General features: G+C 58.2%; 3 protein-coding genes across 4 annotated transcripts; all 3 read left to right on the top strand.

Annotated features, from left to right (window-relative positions):
• Nucleotides 1-1,224: 1,224 nt before the first annotated feature.
• Nucleotides 1,225-6,992, top strand: LOC132535337 (histone H1.8-like). Its single transcript, XM_060180897.1, has 3 exons — nucleotides 1,225-1,285; nucleotides 6,024-6,286; nucleotides 6,609-6,992. Exons 1-3 carry the CDS (start codon nucleotides 1,225-1,227, stop codon nucleotides 6,990-6,992), a joined length of 708 nt encoding a protein of 235 aa, XP_060036880.1.
• A 1,151-nt stretch (nucleotides 6,993-8,143) lies between these two features.
• LOC132535250 (histone H1.8-like) lies at nucleotides 8,144-10,040 on the top strand. 2 transcript variants are annotated; one of them, XM_060180233.1, is made up of 4 exons: nucleotides 8,144-8,402; nucleotides 8,724-9,099; nucleotides 9,648-9,709; nucleotides 9,801-10,040. In XM_060180233.1, the coding sequence occupies exons 1-4, from the start codon at nucleotides 8,196-8,198 to the stop codon at nucleotides 10,014-10,016; spliced, it is 861 nt and encodes a 286-aa protein (XP_060036216.1). In that variant the 5' UTR covers nucleotides 8,144-8,195; the 3' UTR covers nucleotides 10,017-10,040. The 2 variants fall into 2 exon arrangements, with proteins under 2 accessions (XP_060036216.1, XP_060036215.1); XM_060180232.1 differs by having other exon boundaries at nucleotides 9,645-9,709.
• Nucleotides 10,041-17,860: 7,820 nt separating this feature from the next.
• Nucleotides 17,861-22,238, top strand: LOC132535336 (histone H1.8-like). Its single transcript, XM_060180896.1, has 5 exons — nucleotides 17,861-18,020; nucleotides 20,364-20,626; nucleotides 20,949-21,324; nucleotides 21,870-21,931; nucleotides 22,023-22,238. The coding sequence occupies exons 1-5, from the start codon at nucleotides 17,960-17,962 to the stop codon at nucleotides 22,236-22,238; spliced, it is 978 nt and encodes a 325-aa protein (XP_060036879.1). The 5' UTR covers nucleotides 17,861-17,959.
• The last annotated feature ends 382 nt before the right edge of the window (nucleotides 22,239-22,620 follow it).

Below are 22,620 nucleotides of genomic sequence, written 5' to 3'. Positions count from 1 at the left end.
GGACTGATGGGACGCCCCCCTCCGGTTGTCCCAACCCAACCCACAAGCCCACCCCTGCTTGCCTTGACTTTCTTCCATCCTGGGTGTTGGGCTGGGTGCCCAGGGCCTTCCTGCCAGGGGTGCACACCCTCCTTCCCTTTAATCAGCCTCAGTGCCCAGGGAGTCAGGATGTCAGTCCTGCTTTGTGTCCCCTCTTCGCAGTCATCTCACTCAGAGGGTGGAGAAGGTGGGTGCTGGACCAGCGTTCTCCTCTGAGAAGGGCCCCAATTTCCACCCAGGCCTTGGGCTGGCCCTCCTCTCCTCTCCTCTCCTCTCCTCTCCTCTCCTCTCCTCTCCTCTCCTCTCCTCTCCTCTCCTCTCCTCTCCCCTGCCCTTCTTTCCTCTCCTCTCCTCTCCTCTCTGCTCTCCTCTCCCCTCCCCTCCCCTCTCCTCTCCCCTCCCTTCCCCTCCCCTCTCCCCTCCCCTCCCCTCTCCCCTCCCCTCCCCTCCCCTCTCCCCTCCCCTCTCCTCTCCACTTCCCTCCACTCCCCTCCCCTCCTTTCCACTCTCCTCCCTCCCCTCCCCTCCTCTTCTCTCCACTCCTCTCTTCCCTTACCCTCTATCCGATGCCCCTTCCTCCTCTCTCCCCCTCCCCTCCCCTCCCCTCCTCTCCTCTCCTCTCCCCTCCCCTCCCCTCCCTTCTCTTCTCTCCTCTCTTCTTTCCCCCTTCTGTCTCCTTCGATGCCCTCATTCCTCTCTCCCCCTCTCCTCCCCTCCCCTCCCCTCCTCTCCTCTCCCCTTCTCTCCTCTCCTCTGCTCTCCTGACCTCTCCTCTCCCCTCCCCTCCCCTTCTCTCCCCTTCTCTCCCCTCCCCACCCCTCCTCTCTTCTCTCTTTCTTTCTCTCTCTGTTTGATTACCAGTCCCAGAAGCTGCTTTCTTGCAGCTGTTTTCCATCTTGGGTGCAGCTGTGTCCCCCTGTGCCCACTGGCCTTGGCCCAGCTCAGCAGCCGCAGCTGCCCCCGGCCACAGGGTCAGCTGTGGGAACACCAAGGCCAGCCCTGGCCTGGGGAGGGTGCGGCCCCCTCAGCACCCAGGTGCAGGAAGCCGCCCATCAGCCCACCACTCCACAGCTGAGGGCAGCGTGCGTGGGCTCCACCTCCCCAGGGCCCATCAGGGAGGGTGGGGCTGCAGCTACTTACCTGGGCAGGCCAGGAGGGAGGCACACCTGGAGGAGGGGGCCAGCCATGGCGGCCCGGAGGAGCAGCGCCATCCGGTCCTCTGTGGCCGCCAACACCCTCCAGCCAGGTGAGGCTGGGGCAGCAGCCCCCTGCAGGCCCCCTCCCAGCACCCCCACAGGGCCAGGGATTCAGGGACATGTGGCCGCAGCTGGTACCCATCAGTGGGGTGGGAGGGCAGCCCAATGGCTGCTGTGGACAGAGCTGGGCTGAGGGCGCTCCCTGCTGCTCTGGCTGTGGGGTCCCCAGTGCCCCAGGGGGAAGGCAGCCACCCTCTCAGGTCAAGGCCGGAGCCCTGGGGCCTTCCTATCCAGGAAGTCAGGCAGGGGGCCTTCCTGGAGGAGGTGACCTCCTCCAGACACAAGGGTAGCCAGAGGCTCTGGGTTTGAGGTGCCTCAGGGAGGAGCTGCCCTCAGGCTTGGGGCCCAGCCTGTGCTGTGAGGCCTCAGGGGCCACCCAGGGGTGGGCAGGAGGCAGGGGGCACGAGGGCAGAGGCCCAGAGCTGAGAGTCAGGGCAGCCGAGCAGGAAGCATGGGGGTCTTTCTCCTGAGCTGGCTCTCTGGGTGAGGGATGGGGGCTTTGTGTCTCTGAGTTGGGGCCAGGAGAGACAGCTCAGCCGGTAGAGTGCACACCCTACTGTCCCCACAGGGCAGCCCGGGGTGGGGGCTGTGGTCTCTCCTCTCTCTGTTTCTCACTCTCTATTAAAGAGGAGAAAGGAGGAGAGAGTCTGCTGGGAGGGGTGGAATCTTGGAGCCCAAACCCCACAGTCACTGCAGGGACAGAAATAAAGCAAGGATTAGGAGAACAGGGAGACGGCCGGTGATGGTTCTGCAGAGACCCTCCTGCCTGAGGCCCTGCGGTCCCGGGTTCAGTCCCCGGCACCACCATCAGCCAGAGCTGAGCCGGGCTCTGGCGGAAGAAACAGTAAATACGTCAAATATATGTCTGTATTTATGTCTGTCCATCCGTTCTGTGTATGCCAGGTGACCCTTGTTTTAGTTTTTGATTTTCGTAAACAAACCAGAAATCCAACCCCACCTTGAAAGCTTTGGTGGCCCTGAGGTGACACCCACAGCTTCCTAAGCTCTGGATGCGACCCTCCCCTCTTCCTCCCTCCTCTTGTCTTCCCCTCCCCCACCACTCTCTTATTCCAGGCTGAGATCGGTGTCCAGGGTCGCCCACAGTGAAGGCTAAGTCTTTTCCCGGCCACTTTTCCTTTGCTTTCTTGAGCAAACTGCTGCCAACCATCTGTGTGCTTCTATATTTGTTTTCTTTTTGTCTCTTTTTTTTTCTTAAGATGAATTTTTTATTGAGAGAGAAAGGGAGAGATAGAGGGAGGGAGAGAGGGAGAGAAAAAGGGAGCTCAGCTTGGCTTGGCCCTCAGCAGCACCAGGCCTGGATGGGTGTTGTTAAAATTTGTAGGCTCTTGCCAGCCGGGTTGGCTTCGCAGTGGTGAACAGAGACGCGGAGACAACGGCTGGGCAGGGAAGCTGTATTTCTTTATTCAGGAACAACGATTCATAAACTAAGACAAACTAATCACCAAACAGAACTCTGCTGTCTCTTTGCGGCGGCGCAAGCACTCTCTCTCTTACTCTGGAACTCAGGAACCCTCTCCCTTACTCTCGAACTCAGGAACTCTCGCACTCTCGTACTCGGGAACCCTCTGAAACTCTGGCACTCTGGAACTCTGGTGGGTTTCCTAGGGGCGGGGCCAAGCGGGCCCGCGAAATTAACAGGACTGATCCAATTCTCTTGGCGGGGGAGGGCTAGGACAAACCAATGTAAAGCATACGACAATTCCCCCTTTTCTTTTTAACTAAATGACTATAGTATCAAGGGTGTGGGGTGAACAGAAACATATATAACAAAAACCAGCATGTTGCCAAGGGAAGGCCTGAGGGGGCCATATCTGAAAAAAAAAACATTTCTTGCCTCTGGGGGGCTACTTGCCTCGATGGGCAATTGCATGGGGGCGGGGAACGGCCTAGGGTCCCAAAGGCAGCTGGCTGCAACTTACTTACTATGAAACAAAACTTGTTATTAGCATATCTACTGCACGATCCAACGTTTCTAATAGAGAAGGAATTTGAGACTTTTACATATCAACAACGTCTTTTAACCTTTTGTTACACCCATTCAAGATGGAGACACACCCTAGGTGTGGGCCTGAGAGGAAACCTCAGGCATGAGAATAATTAGCATAGCCATTGTGCGATCTACTATTTCTAATAGAGAAGGTAGTGTTTTACATATCAACAAGTCTATTTAACCTTTTGTTTAGACCAACTTAGTTAAAATATATTGATAACTAATTTTTACCTCAGACTTTAAATGTAAGTTAATTTTTTATCTTTATGAGAATTACGTTGAAAACCTTTTTCATTTAACTTTGACTAGTAAGAATTTAGCCTTAAAGTTACTGTTTACCAAACTTTAAACATACACATAAACATGGTCATTAATACACAAGGAGAGAAACCTTTGTTACGAAGACATGTCATTTTAAACACGAATTTAAATCTGTACTGTCTTAGTTGTTGGGGGGGGGGGTTTTCACCATCCGGAGGTGGCTTCCCGCGCAGCTTCACTTTTAGGAATTGCAGGTTGCGATCTCTGCACAAGTCTCTGCGTACTCCAGCTTGTCTGCCTTCAGACTGGACCAGCGGCTGGAGATCTCGTGTGCCCAGTTTCGGCAGGGAGCCCGGGGGTCCGGGAGGCCCGGGATGGTTCCAGAATTCATAGAAAGAGGGCAGGCAGGCCAGCTTTGCAGAAGGCATGGGCCTAGGTTCCCAGGGGTGGCGGCCATGATGGGCCGCCGCGGCCCTGCCCCATGGCCCTGCCTTGTCTGTTGCCCTGTTCGCAGTGGCCGAGCAGCGTGGAGGGATCACGTGTCCAGTGCCCTGCGCCACGCGGTGGAGAGCCGGCTCTTGTGGGCTGGCCTTGGGCTCTTGCGTGTTGGCCTCGGGCTCCAGGGGCTCTTGTGTGCTGGCTTCGGCCTCCTGCGGGCTGCGGGGCTGCGGGGCTGCGGGGCTGCGGGGCTGCGGGCACGGTGCGCGGGGTTGTCTGGGCGCAGCCGGCTGGCTGGCTGCTTAACCAGGTGGAAACGGCAGCTCCGCGCCTCGCCTCCCACCCGCTGGCTCTTCCCGCTGGCTGTTCTGAGTTCGCCCGAGCGAGTGGAAACCACAGAGTGGTCCAGAGATAAATGTTCCAGAAACAGCAAAATAGTCTCGTGAAGAAAGAGCAGAGGCCTTTGGAGATCTCTTCACAAGCAGAAGAGAAGGCCATAGTGCATAGGTAGCCAAATTGTCTTCACTTATCTGAGAGATGTGCAGGTCAGGTCCATGTGGGCGCCATTTGTTGTTAAAATTCGGAGGCTCTTGCCGGGCTGGCTAACTTCACAGCGGGTAACAGAGACGCGGAGACAATGGCTGGGCAGGGAAGCTGTATTTCTTTATTCAGGAACAACGATTCACAAACTAAGACAAACTAATCACCAAACAGAACTCTGCTGTCTCTTTGCGGGGGCGCAAGCACTCTCTCTTTTTCTCTGGAACTCAGGAACCCTCTCCCTTACTCTGGAACTCAGGAACTCTCCTACTGGGGAACCCTCTGAAACTCTGGCACACTAGAACTCTCTCTTACTCTGTAACCCTGAAACTCTCGAACTCAAGAACTCTCGGACTCAGGAACCCTCTCTCGGGGTTCCTTGGGGCGGGGCCAAGTGGGCCCGCGAAATTAACAGGACTGATCCAATTCTCTTGGCAGGGGAGGGCTAGAACAAACCAATGTAAAGCATACGACAGATGGGGAATGGGGGATCTCTCGGGTCGGAGCGCTCAAGTCCTGCATTCTGGTGTTGAGCCATCTCCTCGGCCCTCAGGTTGAAAGATGAGTTTTGGGGACCAGCTGGTGGTGCACATGGTGGAGCGCACATTTCACATCCTAGCAGACCTGGGTTCAATTCCTCGTCTTCACCTGCAGCAGGCAGCCTCAGGGGCTGTGCAGTAGGGCTCAGGTGTCTCTCCTCCTCTCCCTGTCGCTCCCTGTCTCTCCAAGGAAGGGGGGTGGACTAGCACCAGGAGCGGAGGGGCCGTGCAGGCACTGAGACTCGCGTACCCTGTGCTGGGCCCGGATCTGGGTCTTCACGCTCCCTGGCTCCGGGCTGGACCACTGAGCCGCCACCCTGGCCACCTGAAGACTCATGTGGGGCTTTTACTGCCACCAGGGTTGTTGCTGGGCTCAGTGCCATTCACGGTGACTGCACCCCTCCAGGGGCTCTCATGCCCTTTTCTCTATTGCATAGAGACAGAGACATTGAGAGGAGAGGGTGGGAGAGAGAGAGAGAGAGAGAGGATGAGAGACAGAGAGATAGCACTTGTGCTGTGTCCCCTGCAGGTGGAAGCAAACCTAGGTCTTTGCTCGCGGCAATGTGTGTGCTCTTCCAGATGCGCCAACACCTGGTTGTGAGACAGAGACAGCCAGTGAATGAGACAGACCAACACAGAGACAGAGGGCAGACAGAGGGACGGACAGAGAGGGAGAAAGACATTCACTGCCCAGAGCACAGCCCCGTCACATGCATGGGGCTGGGGCCCAGGCCTGCACTCCCAGCTGAGCTGTCTCCCCTCTGCAGACATTTTCCATGAAGGCTCCAGCTGAACGACCTGCCTGGCCTGAGGGTAGTGGACACCCACCCCAGGCAGCTCTCCGGCCAGTGGGCAGTGAGTGGGCAGGGACACGGGGTCCTGGGCCTGTGCTCCTGCTGTCCTAGCTTTGGTGACACTCATGTCTGTCCCTGTCCCCAGGCCAGCGTGCCCCCTGCAGTACCTCCTGCCCTCGCCGCCACCCCCCGGTGCTTGACATGGTGCTAGAGGCTCTGCAGGCGGCTGACCCACGCAGGGCCACGTCGGCGGCGGCCATCAAGGTGTTCATCCTTCAAAAGTACCCGACAGTGAACACACTACGTCTCCCACACCTTCTGCGCAGGGCCCTGGATGCGGGCCTGAGCCGTGGACTTCTGGCACGGCCCCCCAACTCCAAGGCCCGGGGTGCCACCGGCAGCTTTAAGGTGAGTGGGGCAGTGCCCCCACCTAGATGCCTCAGCTTCCTGCTCCCCACCCACCCTGGGCTCAGGGTTCTGGGGCCAGCAGGGCATACCCTGTCAGATAAGGGATGGAGAAGCTGGGTGGGGTGAGGCAGGCATGGGGGCCTTCCTGAAGGAGGTGGTGTGTGGTTTTTAGGGGTGGTCCTGGGGGACCCTCCTGAGCAGGGTGGGGAGGGCAGGGTCCTCGGGCCCCAGGTCCCCTCCAGTGTCCCCTCCAGAGCCAGCAGCTCTCTCCCTCATTATTGGGCCTGGGGAAAGGACCTCAGACCCACTCCCCTGCCCCCAGCTGGTGCCCAAGGACAAGAGGAAGGCCCAGCCCAGGAAGCCAGCCACCAGCTCAGTCAAGTGCCCCCAGAAGACTGCCCAGCCCAAGAAGGGGGCCCCCAGCACAGTCGGCGCCAAGGGGGTGCCCAGGAAGCCAGGGGAGGCTACCACGGCAATCCGCAAGCCAGCACCCATGGGGAAGGCCCCCAAGCAGCCCAGGAAGCCCAGTACAGCCCCTCCTGACCCTGGCCAGGCCGGTGGGGCACCTCGAAGGCCAGGGGGGCCAGGAGCAGCCTCCTCACTGTCCAGCAGAGCCAAGGAGAAGCCGCCCAGGAAGGGCCCCCCACTGTCAGGCCAGGCCTCTAAGGCTCCATCCACAGGGAGGGTGAAGACCACAGGTGGGTGAGGGGTGGGGCAGGGGACAGGGACAGAGGATGGGGCAGGGGACAGGGATGGAGGGTGGGTCAGGGACAGGGGTTGGGGACAGGGACGGTATAAGGGACAGAGCATGGGATGGGGACAAGGGGACAAGAGGGGGAGCGGGGACAGGAGCAGGGATTGGGTTCAGGGGTGGGGAAAGAAGACGGGACACATGGGGATGGGAAACAGGGAAGGAAACGGCAAGAGGACGGGGCAGGGGACAGGGGGCAGGGCACAGGGACAGGGGGTAGGGTGTGAGGACAGGCACAGGGGTAGGGTGTGAGGACAGGGGGCACAGGGACAGGGAGACAGGTGGGAGGGTCCTTGGGCCCCTGGCTGGACAGGTGGCAGATGTTACCTGGATACCAGGATGAGATCAGAACCATTTCTCTTGCAGGAGTAGGACCTAGAAAGGAGCCCCAGAGTTGGGGGTGTGACACTTATCCTGGGAGTGAGGAAGGGCGTCCAGGACGAGGTGTCCCAGGCAGGGGTCAGCCTGTAGGAGGATCCTTAGGCCTAGAGTTGACAACTGAGTATCTTAAACCTTTTTCTGTCTTTATTGCATAGAGACAGAGAAATCTAGAGGGGAGGATGACAAGAAGGAGAGAGACAGAAAAACTGCTTGTGATGCATCCTCCTGTAGGTGGGAACAAGAGGCTCGAACCCAGGTCATTGCCCGCTGTATTGTGTATACTTATCCAGATGCATCACCACCTGGTAGTGAGATAGAGACAGCCAATGACACAGACCAACACAGAGACAGAGGGCAGACAGAGATGGACAGAGAGCAAGAGAGACACTCAGGGCCCAGAGCACAGCCCCATCACATGCATGGGGCTGGGACCCAGGCCTGCACTCCCAGCTGAGCTGTTTCCCCTCCGCAGACATGTTCCATGGAGGCCCCAGCTGAACCACCCACCCGACCTGGGGTTTAGTGGGCACCACCCCAGGCAGCTCCCTGGCCAGTGGGCAGTGAGTGGGTAGGGACACGGGGTCCTGGGCCTGTGCTCCTGTCTGTGTGATACTCATGTCTGTCCCTGTTCCCAGGCAAGCATGTCCCTTTGATGTCCTAGTCCATCCCCAGGCCTGCCTACCCCAACCCTGCATGATGCCCACATCTGTCCTGTCCCCAGGCCAGCATCCCCCCAACAGCAGCCCCTGCCCTCGTCAACACCCCCGGGTGCTTGACATGGTGCTAGAGGCTCTGCAGGCGGCTGACCCACGCAGGGCCATGTTGGCGGCAGCCATCAAGGTGTTCATCCTTCAAAAGTACCCGACAGTGAACACACTACGTCTCCCACACCTTCTGCGCAGGGCCCTGGACACGGGCCTGAGCCGTGGACTCCTGGCACGGCCCCCCAACTCCAAGGCCCGGGGTGCCACCGGCAGCTTTAAGGTGAGTGGGGCAGTGCCCCCACCTAGATGCCTCAGCTTCCTGCTCCCACCCACCCTGGGCTCAGGGTTCTGGGGCCAGCAGGGCATACCCTGTCAGATAAGGGATGGAGAAGCTGGGTGGGGTGAGGCAGGCATGGGGGCCTTCCTGAAGGAGGTGGTGTGTGGTTTTTAGGGGTGGTCCTGGGGGACCCTCCTGAGCAGGGTGGGGAGGGCAGGGTCCTCGGGCCCCAGGTCCCCTCCAGTGTCCCCTCCAGAGCCAGCAGCTCTCTCCCTCATTATTGGGCCTGGGGAAAGGACCTCAGACCCATTCCCCTGCCCCCAGCTGGTGCCCAAGGACAAGAGGAAGGCCCAGCCCAGGAAGCCAGCCACCAGCTCAGTCAAGTGCCCCCAGAAGACTGCCCAGCCCAAGAAGGGGGCCCCCAGCACAGTCGGCGCCAAGGGGGTGCCCAGGAAGCCAGGGGAGGCTACCACGGCAATCCGCAAGCCAGCACCCATGGGGAAGGCCCCCAAGCAGCCCAGGAAGCCCAGTACAGCCCCTCCTGACCCTGGCCAGGCCGGTGGGGCACCTCGAAGGCCAGGGGGGCCAGGAGCAGCCTCCTCACTGTCCAGCAGAGCCAAGGAGAAGCCGCCCAGGAAGGGCCCCCCACTGTCGGGCCAGGCCTCTAAGGCTCCATCCACAGGGAGGGTGAAGACCACAGGTGGGTGAGGGGTGGGGCAGGGGACAGGGACAGAGGATGGGGCAGGGGACAAGGGATGGAGGATGTGACAGAAGGGATAAGGGACAGAGCTTGGGGGTGGGGATAAGTGGACAGGAGAGGTTATGGGAACAGGGCTTGGGGCACAGGACAGGGCCCAGGGGGTCGGGATCCAGGGACAGGGACAGGGTGAGAGGACAGGGCAGTGGACAGGGCACAGCGTGGTAGAGTGTGAGGACAGGGGGCACAGGGACAGGGATACAGGTGGGAGTGTCCCTGGGCCCCTGGCTGGACAGGTGGCAGATGTGACATGAATACCAAGCTGAGACCATAACTGTTTCTCTCACTGGAGCAGGACCCAGAAAAAGAGCCCCAGGGTGGGGGAGGGGAGGACACTCATCCTGGGAGGGGAAAGGGCTTCCTGGAGGAGGCATCCCAGGCAGGGGGACAGCCTGTGTGAGGGTCCCAAGGCCTGGAGCTGACTGCTGGACATCTAGAAACTTCTGTGTGCCCCCCTGGCCCCCCCCCCCCCCCCCCCGCCACACCAGCAGGAGCCCAGGGCAGCAGCAAGATCCATGCTGGGAGTCAGGGCACCCAGGCCACCACCAGCAAGGTAGGAGGGAGTCATTCACAGAGCACCCTGTCTTTGGCTGGTGGAGACCCCAGGCCGCTCAGCTCTGCCCACTCCCCTTTTCTCTCTCCAGCATGAGAACAGGGCGAGGAAGACACCCCCGGTCCCCAAGGAGGCCGCTGCTCGGGATGCCGAGCTGGGGCCACAAGCCAAGGCCACCCTGGCCCCCAAGGAGCCAGCAGCTCCTGCTGGGAAGACCTCCCCACCCCGGAGCCCAAAGGGTTCAGGAGGCCCCCCGAAGTCCACGGCCCCCAGGGCCCCCAGCAGGAAGGCGAAGGCTGAGGGCTAGAGGCAGAGACACTGCTACCATTTTATTCTGTCGAGCCCCCTCAATTTCACTGTGACCCTTCAATAAAGTTGTTTGTTACACACAGTGTCCCAGGGGTGAGAGGAGGACATCCAGGGGCCCCCAGGAGGACGTGCAGGGAGGGTGCTGGGTTCCCAGAGGAGTAGGGGCCTTCTGGGCACAGGAGGGCTGTCAACTAACCTGCAGTCTGAGAAGGCTTCCTGGATGCATTGACATGGTGCTGGGCTGGGGGCAGGGAGAGGTGACAGACTTGCTTTGGGAGGTGGGGGGGATGGGATCCTGGGAGGGTGGGGGACAGCTGATGTGCCCAGAACTCCATCTGTGAGGGTGGTAGGACCAGGGACCCCTCTCTGGCTCATTGGTCACACCTGCCAGAGCACCCCAACTCCTCTCCCATGGGTTTCCATAAGGGGGTTGCATGCTGAATTCAGCTGCTTCCAAGGGACAGAGGGACAGACAGTTAAGCCCTTAGGCAGAGACATAGCACTGTGAGCCACAGGCCGCTGGGTGGGACAGGCTGGGCTCGAACCCTAGCTCTGCCACCTCCATCCCTGAGTCCTCTGGCAACGTCCTCGTCTCTGAGCTGAGTTCCCTGCATCCACCTGTGTTGTTTTTGCCAGGCTGGCTTCACGGGTGGGTAACAGACGACCCGGGACTCATGGCTGGGTTGTATGCAGTATCTCTTTATTCACGCAGGACGCAGCGCAATCTATACCAAGCTAAGCTAAACTAAAAACTACAAACAATCTTGTCCTTATAAATATACTAGCCCAGTAGGGTGGGAACAGGATTGCGAGGCAGAGAGGGTGGAGAGAAAAGTGACTGGTGAAAATCAGGGTATGACAAGGAGAGGGGGCGGAGCAGGCAAGAATTCTACCACTGAACCACCAATGCCCTGGAGGGAGGGTAGTGCTTGTTAACAGGTTATGTAATTAGAATACAGTGTTATGTAAATAGAATGCAGGGGGGATTAAACTAAATGAAACTGAAGGGGTTTTTAAAAGCAGAATTAGAAGCATACCAACAATTCCCCCTTTCTTTTTAACTAATGGCCATAGTATCAGGATTGTGGGGTGAACAGAAACCTATATCGTACAGGTGTTTTCAAAAGAACTGGCATAAGACATGGAAAACAAAATAGGCAAGCAGCAATAACCAGTGTGATGCCAAGGGGAATGTTTCTTGCCTCAAAGGGCAAGGCCTAGCAGGAGAAAGAGCATTTCTTGCCTCTGGGAGTGCTTCATGCCTCTGGGGGCATCTCTTGTCTCAAAGGGCGTTTCCTGCCTCTGTGGGCATAACCTAATAAGGAGGGGGAGTTTTCTATCTATGGGGACAGAGCCCGCAGGCGAGGGGACATAGTCTATAAAGTCTCAAGGCAATTGGCTGAAGTTAGTCTTTGAGAAACACAGCAGCGAGTACCAGTAAGTCCGATGGAAGTGTCTGCTTTTTTGTAGAGAGTGAGCTTTGGAGTCTGTGAATCTGTTTCTTCAGGTCATGCCAGGTCACATCATTGGTTTCTAGGGGTGTGTTGTAGTCATTCCATCTTGTGGGCGATGTCAGAGAACAGGATCCAAATGGATTTCCAGGAATTCCATTTGAGTAGATGCTTTTTCATGTGAAGACTTGACAGCTGAAATTCACTTACTTGTCAAACAAAACTTGTAGCAGATTAGAAGTTTACTATAATTGATAACTCCATTATAATTGGAAGTCCTTTCTAGTATGATTTTAAGGTTGTTTAAACAGTTTGAACTCAATAAAATGTGGAAAGGTAAACAGAAGAACCATGGTAGAAGCCTCAGGCATGAGAATAATAATAATAATAATAATAATAATCATTGCACTATCTGCCCCGCCCATAATTCATACCGTTTCAGGATTAAACGTTTCATATTTATGCCAAGATGTAAAAAAGAAATCAAAGGAGGGGAAAAAACAATTTTTTTGGATTGTTTCTGGATGTCTCTAGAAATCATGGCTGCGTGCAGCATTTTTTTTTTTAAGTCAATGTCAAACAAAAACTCAGTCATTCAAATCACTCTCTTACGAAACAGATCTCACCGTGTAGCATCAAGAGTCCCCGGAGGGTGTCCTAGTCCAAAAAGCTCTTCGAAATTCCATTTGGGGTGCTTCTGACTGTTCCTGCAGGATTGCTTCAGGCACCCATTTTTAAAAGCATCTTCCCATCGAAGAATGAATCCAATCAGGAGAGTAGAACTAACCACATGTCTCCATTCTTGGGGACTGCCAGGGTACTCGAGAACGCTCCTCAAATTAGAGTAGTCCTTCTCCATGGGAAACATGCAAGAAGTCCAGAATGTCCCAGGGGAAATCTCTGTGCATATCCCAAGGTCTGCGATCACAGTCATAAAGAACCAAATTGTGGCCCGGAGCAAAATGCAGTCCTTCTCCTCGGGAAACATGAGCGAGGGAATTCAGAAAGTCCAAGGAGAAATCTCTGTGCATCTCCCAAGCTCTATGATTAGGGTCACAAGAAACCAAAGTTCCCGGTCAGGGAAACAGTGTGGCCCAGAGCAAAATGTTCCAGAGACAGAGTAACTGTCTCATGATGAAACAGTAGAGGCTTTGGCAAACCTCTTCGTAAGTAGAAGAGAAGACCATAGTGCATAGGTAGGCAAAGTCTTCACTTATCTGGGAGTTGCGCAGGTCCAGTCCCACGTTGTAGACGCCATATGTTGTTTTCGCCGGGCTGGCTTCACGGGCGGGTAACAGACGACCTGGGACTCATGGCTGGGTTGTATGCAGTATTTCTTTATTCATGCAGGACGCAGCGCAATCTATACCAAGCTAAGCTAAACTAAAAACTACAAACAATCTTGTCCTTATAAATATACTAGCCCAGTAGGGTGGGAACAGGATGCGAGGCAGAGAGGGTGGAGAGAAAAGTGACTGGTGAAAATCAGGGTATGACAAGGAGAGGGGGCGGAGCAGGCAAGAATTCTACCACTGAACCACCAATGCCCTGGAGGGAGGGTAGTGCTTGTTAACAGAGGTTATGTAAATAGAATACAGTGTTATGTAAATAGAATGCAGGGGGGATTAAACCAAATGAAACTGAAGGGGTTTTTAAAAGCAGAATTAGAAGCATACACCTGCGAGGAGGGAAGGGTCAGGCTAAAGGTTTGAGCGAGGTCACTTGCAGCCAGCCACTGCCCAGGTAGCACCAGGTGATGGCAGCCAGCCACTGCCCAGGTAGCACAAGGTGACGGCTTCAGCGACTCTGTTGTCTCTGGGCCCAGCTGCACACGCTTAACACCCTGCCCCAGCAGGGTTAGTGAGGTTGGCACTGGGCTCCTCTCCGCCAGCCCTGGGGCCACAGCCCTGACCCCCATTGAGCTAGGACCCACCCCATCCCTGCTCCACAGCCCTAAGTACACAGCCCTGACTGCCCCCCCATTACTTTCCAGTTCCGGAACTGCATGCTTGCCACCCTCTGCTGTGGCAAGAACCCATTTGGTGAAGAGGAGGCCACCACCGTGTACAAGACCGAGACCAGCAAGGTGGCCCCAGCCTAAGGTCCCTCTGTACTTCTGCAGCTACTGTCTGTAGGAGGCTCTGACCCTCCCCACTTCTGGCAAGCCAACCACAACGGCCCCAAAGTCAGGAAAAGAAAGGGAGAGGAAAAAAAAACTAAAAGAAAAAAGAGGGGGTTGGGCAGTAGCACAGTGGGTTAAGTGCAGGTGGCACAAAACACAAGAACTGGCATAAGGATCCTGGTTTGAGCCCCAGGCTCCCCACCTACAGGGGAGTCACTTCACAGGTGGTGAAGCAGGTCTGCAGGTGTCTTTTCCACTCTGTCTTCCCCTTCTCTCTCCATTTCTGTCCTATACAACAGTGGCATCAATAACAACAACAGTAATAACTACAACAATAAAACAAAGGTGACAAAAGGGAATAAATACTTTAAAAATCTTTAAAAAAAAAAAAAGAAGAAGGGAGTCAGGCAGTAGTGCAGCAGATCAAGCACAGGTAGCACAAGGACCAGTGTAAGGATGTTGGTTCCAGCCCCCGGCTCCCCACCTGCAGGGGAGTCACTTCAAAGGTGGTAAAGCAGATTTGCAGGTGTCTATCATTCTCTCCCCCTCTTCTCTCCCCTCCTCTCTCCATTTCTCTCTGCTCTATCCAACAGTGACATCAATAACAATAACTACAACAATAAAACAAGGCAACAAAAGGGAATAAATAAATATTAAAAAAAAAGAGAGAGGAACGGAGGCTCTCCCTGGGCCAGGGAGTCCCCATATAGAACCTCATACACAGGGTTGGGGCGCCTGGGCTCCACCCCCAGTCAGGAACACAGCTTCTCTGCTCTGTGGGAGCCTCCCAGCCCAGCTCGGGCACACAGGAGGCATCTTATAAATGTTAGGTGAAGGGAGTAGCTCTGGGCTCCTGCACCCAACAGCCCCCACCCCAGGGCCTCAGTACCCTCTCCTATAAAAGGGGAGCCTGAAACCCCTGGGCCTGATGACACAGAGCTGCTGTAATGAGAGAGGGAGAGCGAGAGGGAGAGGGGGGGGGGGACACTGTAGAAGATAAGGGCTTTATGGATTGTAGTCACTACTACAGAATGGCAATCACGGACACCCATCACCTCCACCATCTGCTCTCTCTCTCTCTCTCCTCTCTCTCTCTCTCTCTCTCTCTCTCTCATTACCTCCATGGTTATCACTGGGGCTTGTTGCCAGCACTATGAATCCATTGCTCCTAGCAACCATTTCTCATTTTATTGGATAGGACAGAGAGAAATTGAGAGGGAAGGAGAGATAGAGAGGGAGAGAGAAAAAGACAGACACCTGCAGACCAGCTTCACTGCTTGTGAAGTGTCTCCCCTGCAGGTGGGGAGCCAGGGCTGGAACCCAGATCCTCATGTGGGTCCTTGCTCTTCATACTATATGCGTTTAACTGGGTGTGCCACTGCCCGGCCCCTGCCACCTTCCATTCCCACTGGCTCAGGTGATCTCTCCTTAAACTCTCACAGCGTGTCCACTCTCCAGCGTTTCTTCCTTCGATACTGACTGCTCAGGGATTAGGTCAGGCCTGAGGCCTCAGCGGGTTGATAGACATTAGCCAGGTGTTCAGGCCAGAGTGGGGCCGGGGTCAGCCCCAGGGAGGAAGCAATGTGTGTGTGTGTGTGTGTGTGTGTGTGTGCGCGCGCGCGCGCGCGCACGCTCACACTCGCAGAATGCAGCCGTCAAATCTGGAGCACCCTTGCTGGGATGCTCACACTGCTCACACTCTCGGGGGTCCAGCTCCCCCTACATGCCATCCAGAGGATTCCAGGCTGCCCAGCTGACAGACAGACTCAGGGCCTGAGAATCTCTTGCTGCAGCCCCCCACCCCCGTAACCAGAGCCAGAGCCTCCTCCCCGCCCCCCCTCCCCACAAATGAGGCATTAAAAGCTCAGCATGTACACTTGGCGTCGGTGGCAGTGGTGGTTTTCATTGCTCTCAGCTCTTCCTCCACAGGAGGAGCCAGTGTGGCACAGCTCCGGCCTCGGGTGCCCAGCTTGGGCAGCCAGCAGAGCCCCTGAGGGTGTGGGGTGTGGAGTGTGGGGAGCAGGTCTGGCAGTTTTGGAGTCAGAGGCCTGGGTGAGCTGAGAGGCTGCAGCATTGCAGTGAATCTGGGAGCCACTTCCCGGCCAGAGGGAGCAGGGCTCTGAACTGGAAGGGTGAGGTGGGCAGCAGTCCCTGCCCGGGTATGGCCAGGGCCTCAGCTCAGCCCCTGGGGCTCAGGGTGGAGACATGCTTCCTGCACATCCCAGGCACAGCGAGGGCCAGGCCCCTCCACCTGAGAGGGGAAACACCCACAGCTAGAGGCTTCTGGAGAGAAAGTGGAAGCTTGGGCCCCGAGTCAGGTGGCGGCTGGGTTCTGAGCAGCCTGGCATGAGGCTGCCCCACCCTCCAACCCAAGCGCCTGCCGTGCAGGCCCTCAGAGGTGGTCTGAGCAGTCTCTGGGTGATGCGTCCAAGAGATTGGGGTGTCCTCCACTCCCTCTCCTTCCTTCTCCTTGAGTGAGATGAAGTCCTGTGGCTGGAGCTGCAGCAGCCAATTGGGCCATGAGGGAGACTCTGGGCTGGGAGCCTCAGAGCAGGGAGCGTGCACAGCACTTGCTCAGAGCCTGCCAGGGAGGGTGCAGGTCTCTCAGAGCCACTGTTCTCTCCAGTCCCAGTGGAGGGCCTCTGGCAGCAGTGGCTGGGCGTGGCCTGTGGAGCACTGAGTGCTGGACTCTCAGACTCTGTCCTACCCATGTAAATCAAGCAGTGGGCATGAAACATTCATGTGAATACCCAGTAGCCCCACCCCACCCCCTCCAGGGCGGGCTGGAGGTGTGAGGGACTGGGGCGTGGAACAGGTGCTGCCTGCTGGGGGGCCGGGGTGAGCCAGTCAGGGGTGCCCACTGGGTCCCCTGAGATCTTGGGCAGACGGCTTATTCCAGATGCTCAGCACTGGGTGGTGGGGAGAACTTGGAAGGATGAGGACACTGGTCTGAGTCCAGCCTGTTCCCCCTGCAGAGGATCCACGGCTGTCACCTCAGTGTGACTCCTTCAGCTTTGCTCTGTCTCACTTGTGAGTGAGCGTATCATGTGCACACGCACACGTACACACATATACACGCACGCACACACACACATGCACACACACGTACACACACACTCCTCTCAGATGGAGAGGGCAGAGCCACAGACATGTTCCTGCTCATCTGTCTTCACTGCTGTATACTGTTCCACCATGCACCTAGACCAGTGGGGGTCTGCACCGCCTCCTCTTCCTGGGCATTTCAGTGGCTCTGCTTTCTGCTCAGATGGCGGGACGCCCCCCCCCCCCCCGTGTGGACGCTTCTTCATGCTTTACTGCTTTACATGGAGAACGAGATGCACGGGGACTGATGGGACGCCCCCCTCCGGTTGTCCCAACCCAACCCACAAGCCCACCCCTGCTTGCCTTGACTTTCTTCCATCCTGGGTGTTGGGCTGGGTGCCCAGGGCCTTCCTGCCAGGGGTGCACACCCTCCTTCCCTTTAATCAGCCTCAGTGCCCAGGGAGTCAGGATGTCAGTCCTGCTTTGTGTCCCCTCTTCGCAGTCATCTCGCTCAGAGGGTGGAGAAGGTGGGTGCTGGACCCAGCGTTCTCTGAGAAGGGCCCCAATTTCCACCCAGGCCTTGGGCTGGCCCTGCTCTCCTCTCCTCTCCTCTCCTCTCCTCTCCTCTCCTCTCCTCTCCTCTCCTCTCCTCTCCCCTGCCCTTCTTTCCTCTCCTCTCCTCTCTGCTCTCCTCTCCCCTCCCCTCTCCCCTCCACTCCCCTCCTCTCCCCTCCACTCCCCTCCTCTCCCCTCCCCTCCTTTCCTCTCCCCTCCCTCCCCTCCCCTCCTCTTCTCTCCTCTCCTCTCTTCCCTTACCCTCTATCCGATGCCCCTTCCTCCTCTCTCCCCCTCTCCTCCCCTCCCCTCCTCTCCTCACCCCTTCTCTCTTCTCCTCTGCTCTCCTGACCTCTCCTCTCCCCTCCCCTCCCCTTCTCTCCCCTTCTCTCCCCTCCCCACCCCTCCTCTCTTCTCTCTTTCTTTCTCTCTCTGTTTGATTACCAGTCCCAGAAGCTGCTTTCTTGCAGCTGTTTTCCATCTTGGGTGCAGCTGTGTCCCCCTGTGCCCACTGGCCTTGGCCCAGCTCAGCAGCCGCAGCTGCCCCCGGCCACAGGGTCAGCTGTGGGAACACCAAGGCCAGCCCTGGCCTGGGGAGGGTGCGGCCCCCTCAGCACCCAGGTGCAGGAAGCCGCCCATCAGCCCACCACTCCACAGCTGAGGGCAGCGTGCGTGGGCTCCACCTCCCCAGGGCCCATCAGGGAGGGTGGGGCTGCAGCTACTTACCTGGGCAGGCCAGGAGGGAGGCACACCTGGAGGAGGGGGCCAGCCATGGCGGCCCGGAGGAGCAGCGCCATCCGGTCCTCTGTGGCCGCCAACACCCTCCAGCCAGGTGAGGCTGGGGCAGCAGCCCCCTGCAGGCCCCCTCCCAGCACCCCCACAGGGCCAGGGATTCAGGGACATGTGGCCGCAGCTGGTACCCATCAGTGGGGTGGGAGGGCAGCCCAATGGCTGCTGTGGACAGAGCTGGGCTGAGGGCGCTCCCTGCTGCTCTGGCTGTGGGGTCCCCAGTGCCCCAGGGGGAAGGCAGCCACCCTCTCAGGTCAAGGCCGGAGCCCTGGGGCCTTCCTATCCAGGAAGTCAGGCAGGGGGCCTTCCTGGAGGAGGTGACCTCCTCCAGACACAAGGGTAGCCAGAGGCTCTGGGTTTGAGGTGCCTCAGGGAGGAGCTGCCCTCAGGCTTGGGGCCCAGCCTGTGCTGTGAGGCCTCAGGGGCCACCCAGGGGTGGGCAGGAGGCAGCGGGCACGAGGGCAGAGGCCCAGAGCTGAGAGTCAGGGCAGCCGAGCAGGAAGCATGGGGGTCTTTCTCCTGAGCTGGCTCTCTGGGTGAGGGATGGGGGCTTTGTGTCTCTGAGTTGGGGCCAGGAGAGACAGCTCAGCCGGTAGAGTGCACACCCTACTGTCCCCACAGGGCAGCCCGGGGTGGGGGCTGTGGTCTCTCCTCTCTCTGTTTCTCACTCTCTATTAAAGAGGAGAAAGGAGGAGAGAGTCTGCTGGGAGGGGTGGAATCTTGGAGCCCAAACCCCACAGTCACTGCAGGGACAGAAATAAAGCAAGGATTAAGAGAACAGGGAGACGGCCGGTGATGGTTCTGCAGAGACCCTCCTGCCTGAGGCCCTGCGGTCCCGGGTTCAGTCCCCGGCACCACCATCAGCCAGAGCTGAGCCGGGCTCTGGCGGAAGAAACAGTAAATACGTCAAATATATGTCTGTATTTATGTCTGTCCATCCGTTCTGTGTATGCCAGGTGACCCTTGTTTTAATCTTTGATTTTCGTAAACAAACCAGAAATCCAACCCCACCTTGAAAGCTTTGGTGGCCCTGAGGTGACACCCACAGCTTCCTAAGCTCTGGATGCGACCCTTCCCTCTTCCTCCCTCCTCTTGTCTTCCCCTCCCCCACCACTCTCTTATTCTAGGCTGAGATCGGTGTCCAGGGTCGCCCACAGTGAAGGCTAAGTCTTTTCCCGGCCACTTTTCCTTTGCTTTCTTGAGCAAACTGCTGCCAACCATCTGTGTGCTTCTATATTTGTTTTCTTTTTGTCTCTTTTTTTTTCTTAAGATGAATTTTTTATTGAGAGAGAAAGGGAGAGATAGAGGGAGGGAGAGAGGGAGAGAAAAAGGGAGCTCAGCTTGGCTTGGCCCTGAGCAGCACCAGGCCTGGATGGGGAATGGGGGATCTCTCGGGTCGGAGCGCTCAAGTCCTGCATTCTGGTGTTGAGCCATCTCCTCGGCCCTCAGGTTGAAAGATGAGTTTTGGGGACCAGCTGGTGGTGCACATGGTGGAGCGCACATTTCACATCCTAGCAGACCTGGGGTCAGACCTGGGTTCAATTCCTCGTCTTCACCTGCAGCAGGCAGCCTCAGGGGCTGTGCAGTAGGGCTCAGGTGTCTCTCCTCCTCTCCCTGTCGCTCCCTGTCTCTCCAAGGAAGGGGGGTGGACTAGCACCAGGAGCGGAGGGGCCGTGCAGGCACTGAGACTCGCGTACCCTGTGCTGGGCCCGGATCTGGGTCTTCACGCTCCCTGGCTCCGGGCTGGACCACTTAGCCGCCACCCTGGCCACCTGAAGACTCATGTGGGGCTTTTACTGCCACCAGGGTTGTTGCTGGGCTCAGTGCCATTCACGGTGACTGCACCCCTCCAGGGGCTCTCATGCCCTTTTCTCTATTGCATAGAGACAGAGACATTGAGAGGAGAGGGTGGGAGAGAGAGAGAGAGAGAGAGGATGAGAGACAGAGAGATAGCACTTGTGCTGTGTCCCCTGCAGGTGGAAGCAAACCTAGGTCTTTGCTCGCGGCAATGTGTGTGCTCTTCCAGATGCGCCAACACCTGGTTGTGAGACAGAGACAGCCAATGAATGATACAGACCAACACAGAGACAGAGGGCAGACAGAGAGACGGACAGAGAGGGAGAAAGACATTCACTGCCCAGAGCACAGCCCCGTCACATGCATGGGGCTGGGGCCCAGGCCTGCACTCCCAGCTGAGCTGTCTCCCCTCTGCAGGCATTTTCCATGAAGGCTCCAGCTGAACGACCTGCCTGGCCTGGGGGTAGTGGACACCCACCCCAGGCAGCTCTCCGGCCAGTGGGCAGTGAGTGGGCAGGGACACGGGGTCCTGGGCCTGTGCTCCAGCTGTCCTAGCTTTGGTGACACTCATGTCTGTCCCTGTCCCCAGGCCAGCGTGCCCCCTGCAGTACCCCCTGCTCTCGCCGCCACCCCCCGGTGCTTGACATGGTGCTAGAGGCTCTGCAGGCGGCTGACCCACGCAGGGCCACGTCGGCGGCGGCCATCAAGGTGTTCATCCTTCAAAAGTACCCGACAGTGAACACACTACGTCTCCCACACCTTCTGCGCAGGGCCCTGGATGCGGGCCTGAGCCGTGGACTCCTGGCACGGCCCCCCAACTCCAAGGCCCGGGGTGCCACCGGCAGCTTTAAGGTGAGTGGGGCAGTGCCCCCACCTAGATGCCTCAGCTTCCTGCTCCCCACCCACCCTGGGCTCAGGGTTCTGGGGCCAGCAGGGCATACCCTGTCAGATAAGGGATGGAGAAGCTGGGTGGGGTGAGGCAGGCATGGGGGCCTTCCTGAAGGAGGTGGTGTGTGGTTTTTAGGGGTGGTCCTGGGGGACCCTCCTGAGCAGGGTGGGGAGGGCAGGGTCCTCGGGCCCCAGGTCCCCTCCAGTGTCCCCTCCAGAGCCAGCAGCTCTCTCCCTCATTATTGGGCCTGGGGAAAGGACCTCAGACCCACTCCCCTGTCCCCAGCTGGTGCCCAAGGACAAGAGGAAGGCCCAGCCCAGGAAGCCAGCCACCAGCTCAGTCAAGTGCCCCCGGAAGACTGCCCAGCCCAAGAAGGGGGCCCCCAGCACAGTCGGCGCCAAGGGGGTGCCCAGGAAGCCAGGGGAGGCTACCACGGCAATCCGCAAGCCAGCACCCATGGGGAAGGCCCCCAAGCAGCCCAGGAAGCCCAGTACAGCCCCTCCTGACCCTGGCCAGGCCGGTGGGGCACCTCGAAGGCCAGGGGGGCCAGGAGCAGCCTCCTCACTGTCCAGCAGAGCCAAGGAGAAGCCGCCCAGGAAGGGCCCCCCACTGTCGGGCCAGGCCTCTAAGGCTCCATCCACAGGGAGGGTGAAGACCACAGGTGGGTGAGGGGTGGGGCAGGGGACAGGGACAGAGGATGGGGCAGGGGACAAGGGATGGAGGATGTGACAGAAGGGATAAGGGACAGAGCATGGGGTGGGGATAAGTGGATAGGAGAGGTTATGGGAACAGGCCTTGGGGCACAGGACAGGGCCCAGGGGGTCGGGATCCAGGGACAGGGACAGGGTGAGAGGACAGGGCAGTGGACAGGAGGGCACAGCGTGGTAGAGTGTGAGGACAGGGGGCACAGGGACAGGGATACAGGTGGGAGTGTCCCTGGGCCCCTGGCTGGACAGGTGGCAGATGTGACATGAATACCAAGCTGAGACCATAACTGTTTCTCTCACTGGAGCAGGACCCAGAAAAAGAGCCCCAGGGTGGGGGAGGGGAGGACACTCATCCTGGGAGGGGAAAGGGCTTCCTGGAGGAGGCATCCCAGGCAGGGGGACAGCCTGTGTGAGGGTCCCAAGGCCTGGAGCTGACTGCTGGACATCTAGAAACTTCTGTGTGCCCCCCTGGCCCCCCCCCTCCCCGCCACACCAGCAGGAGCCCAGGGCAGCAGCAAGATCCATGCTGGGAGTCAGGGCACCCAGGCCACCACCAGCAAGGTAGGAGGGAGTCATTCACAGAGCACCCTGTCTTTGGCTGGTGGAGACCCCAGGCCGCTCAGCTCTGCCCACTCCCCTTTTCTCTCTCCAGTATGAGAACAGGGCGAGGAAGACACCCCCGGTCCCCAAGGAGGCCGCTGCTCGGGATGCCGAGCTGGGGCCACAAGCCAAGGCCACCCTGGCCCCCAAGGAGCCAGCAGCTCCTGCTGGGAAGACCTCCCCACCCCGGAGCCCAAAGGGTTCAGGAGGCCCCCCGAAGTCCACGGCCCCCAGGGCCCCCAGCAGGAAGGCGAAGGCTGAGGGCTAGAGGCAGAGACACTGCTACCATTTTATTCTGTCGAGCCCCCTCAATTTCACTGTGACCCTTCAATAAAGTTGTTTGTTACACACAGTAGCCCAGGGGTGAGAGGAGGACATCCAGGGGCCCCCAGGAGGACGTGCAGGGAGGGTGCTGGGTTCCCAGAGGAGTGGGGGCCTTCTGGGCACAGGAGGTCTGTCAACTAACCTGCAGTCTGGGAAGGCTTCCTGGATGCATTGACATGGTGCTGGGCTGGGGGCAGGGAGGGGTGACAGATTCATACTGTTGGGGGTTTAGGGGAAGCATGGGAACAGGACACCTCCATAAAATGTGGGTCCTTGTCCCTAGGGACACGCTGTCCCCTCTTCTGTATTTGAGCTCAGCTTTCCTG

Source organism: Erinaceus europaeus, chromosome 21 (genome assembly GCF_950295315.1).
Source record: "Erinaceus europaeus chromosome 21, mEriEur2.1, whole genome shotgun sequence".
NCBI lineage: Eukaryota > Metazoa > Chordata > Mammalia > Eulipotyphla > Erinaceidae > Erinaceus > Erinaceus europaeus.
Note: the sequence above shows the minus strand (reverse complement) of the source record. Positions and strands in the feature narration are given on the sequence as shown.

Coding starts and splice junctions, on each gene's coding strand:
- LOC132535336 (XM_060180896.1), top strand. CDS start 17,960: ATGGCGGCCCGGAGGAGCAGCGCCATCCGGTCCTCTGTGGCCGCCAAC. Junction 20,627..20,948: donor GTGCCACCGGCAGCTTTAAG/GTGAGTGGGGCA, acceptor CCCTGTCCCCAG/CTGGTGCCCAAGGACAAGAG. Junction 21,932..22,022: donor CCCAGGCCACCACCAGCAAG/GTAGGAGGGAGT, acceptor TTCTCTCTCCAG/TATGAGAACAGGGCGAGGAA.
- LOC132535337 (XM_060180897.1), top strand. CDS start 1,225: ATGGCGGCCCGGAGGAGCAGCGCCATCCGGTCCTCTGTGGCCGCCAAC. Junction 1,286..6,023: donor CGCCAACACCCTCCAGCCAG/GTGAGGCTGGGG, acceptor CCCTGTCCCCAG/GCCAGCGTGCCCCCTGCAGT. Junction 6,287..6,608: donor GTGCCACCGGCAGCTTTAAG/GTGAGTGGGGCA, acceptor CCCTGCCCCCAG/CTGGTGCCCAAGGACAAGAG.
- LOC132535250 (XM_060180232.1), top strand. CDS start 8,196: ATGGTGCTAGAGGCTCTGCAGGCGGCTGACCCACGCAGGGCCATGTTG. Junction 8,403..8,723: donor GTGCCACCGGCAGCTTTAAG/GTGAGTGGGGCA, acceptor CCCTGCCCCCAG/CTGGTGCCCAAGGACAAGAG. Junction 9,710..9,800: donor CCCAGGCCACCACCAGCAAG/GTAGGAGGGAGT, acceptor TTCTCTCTCCAG/CATGAGAACAGGGCGAGGAA.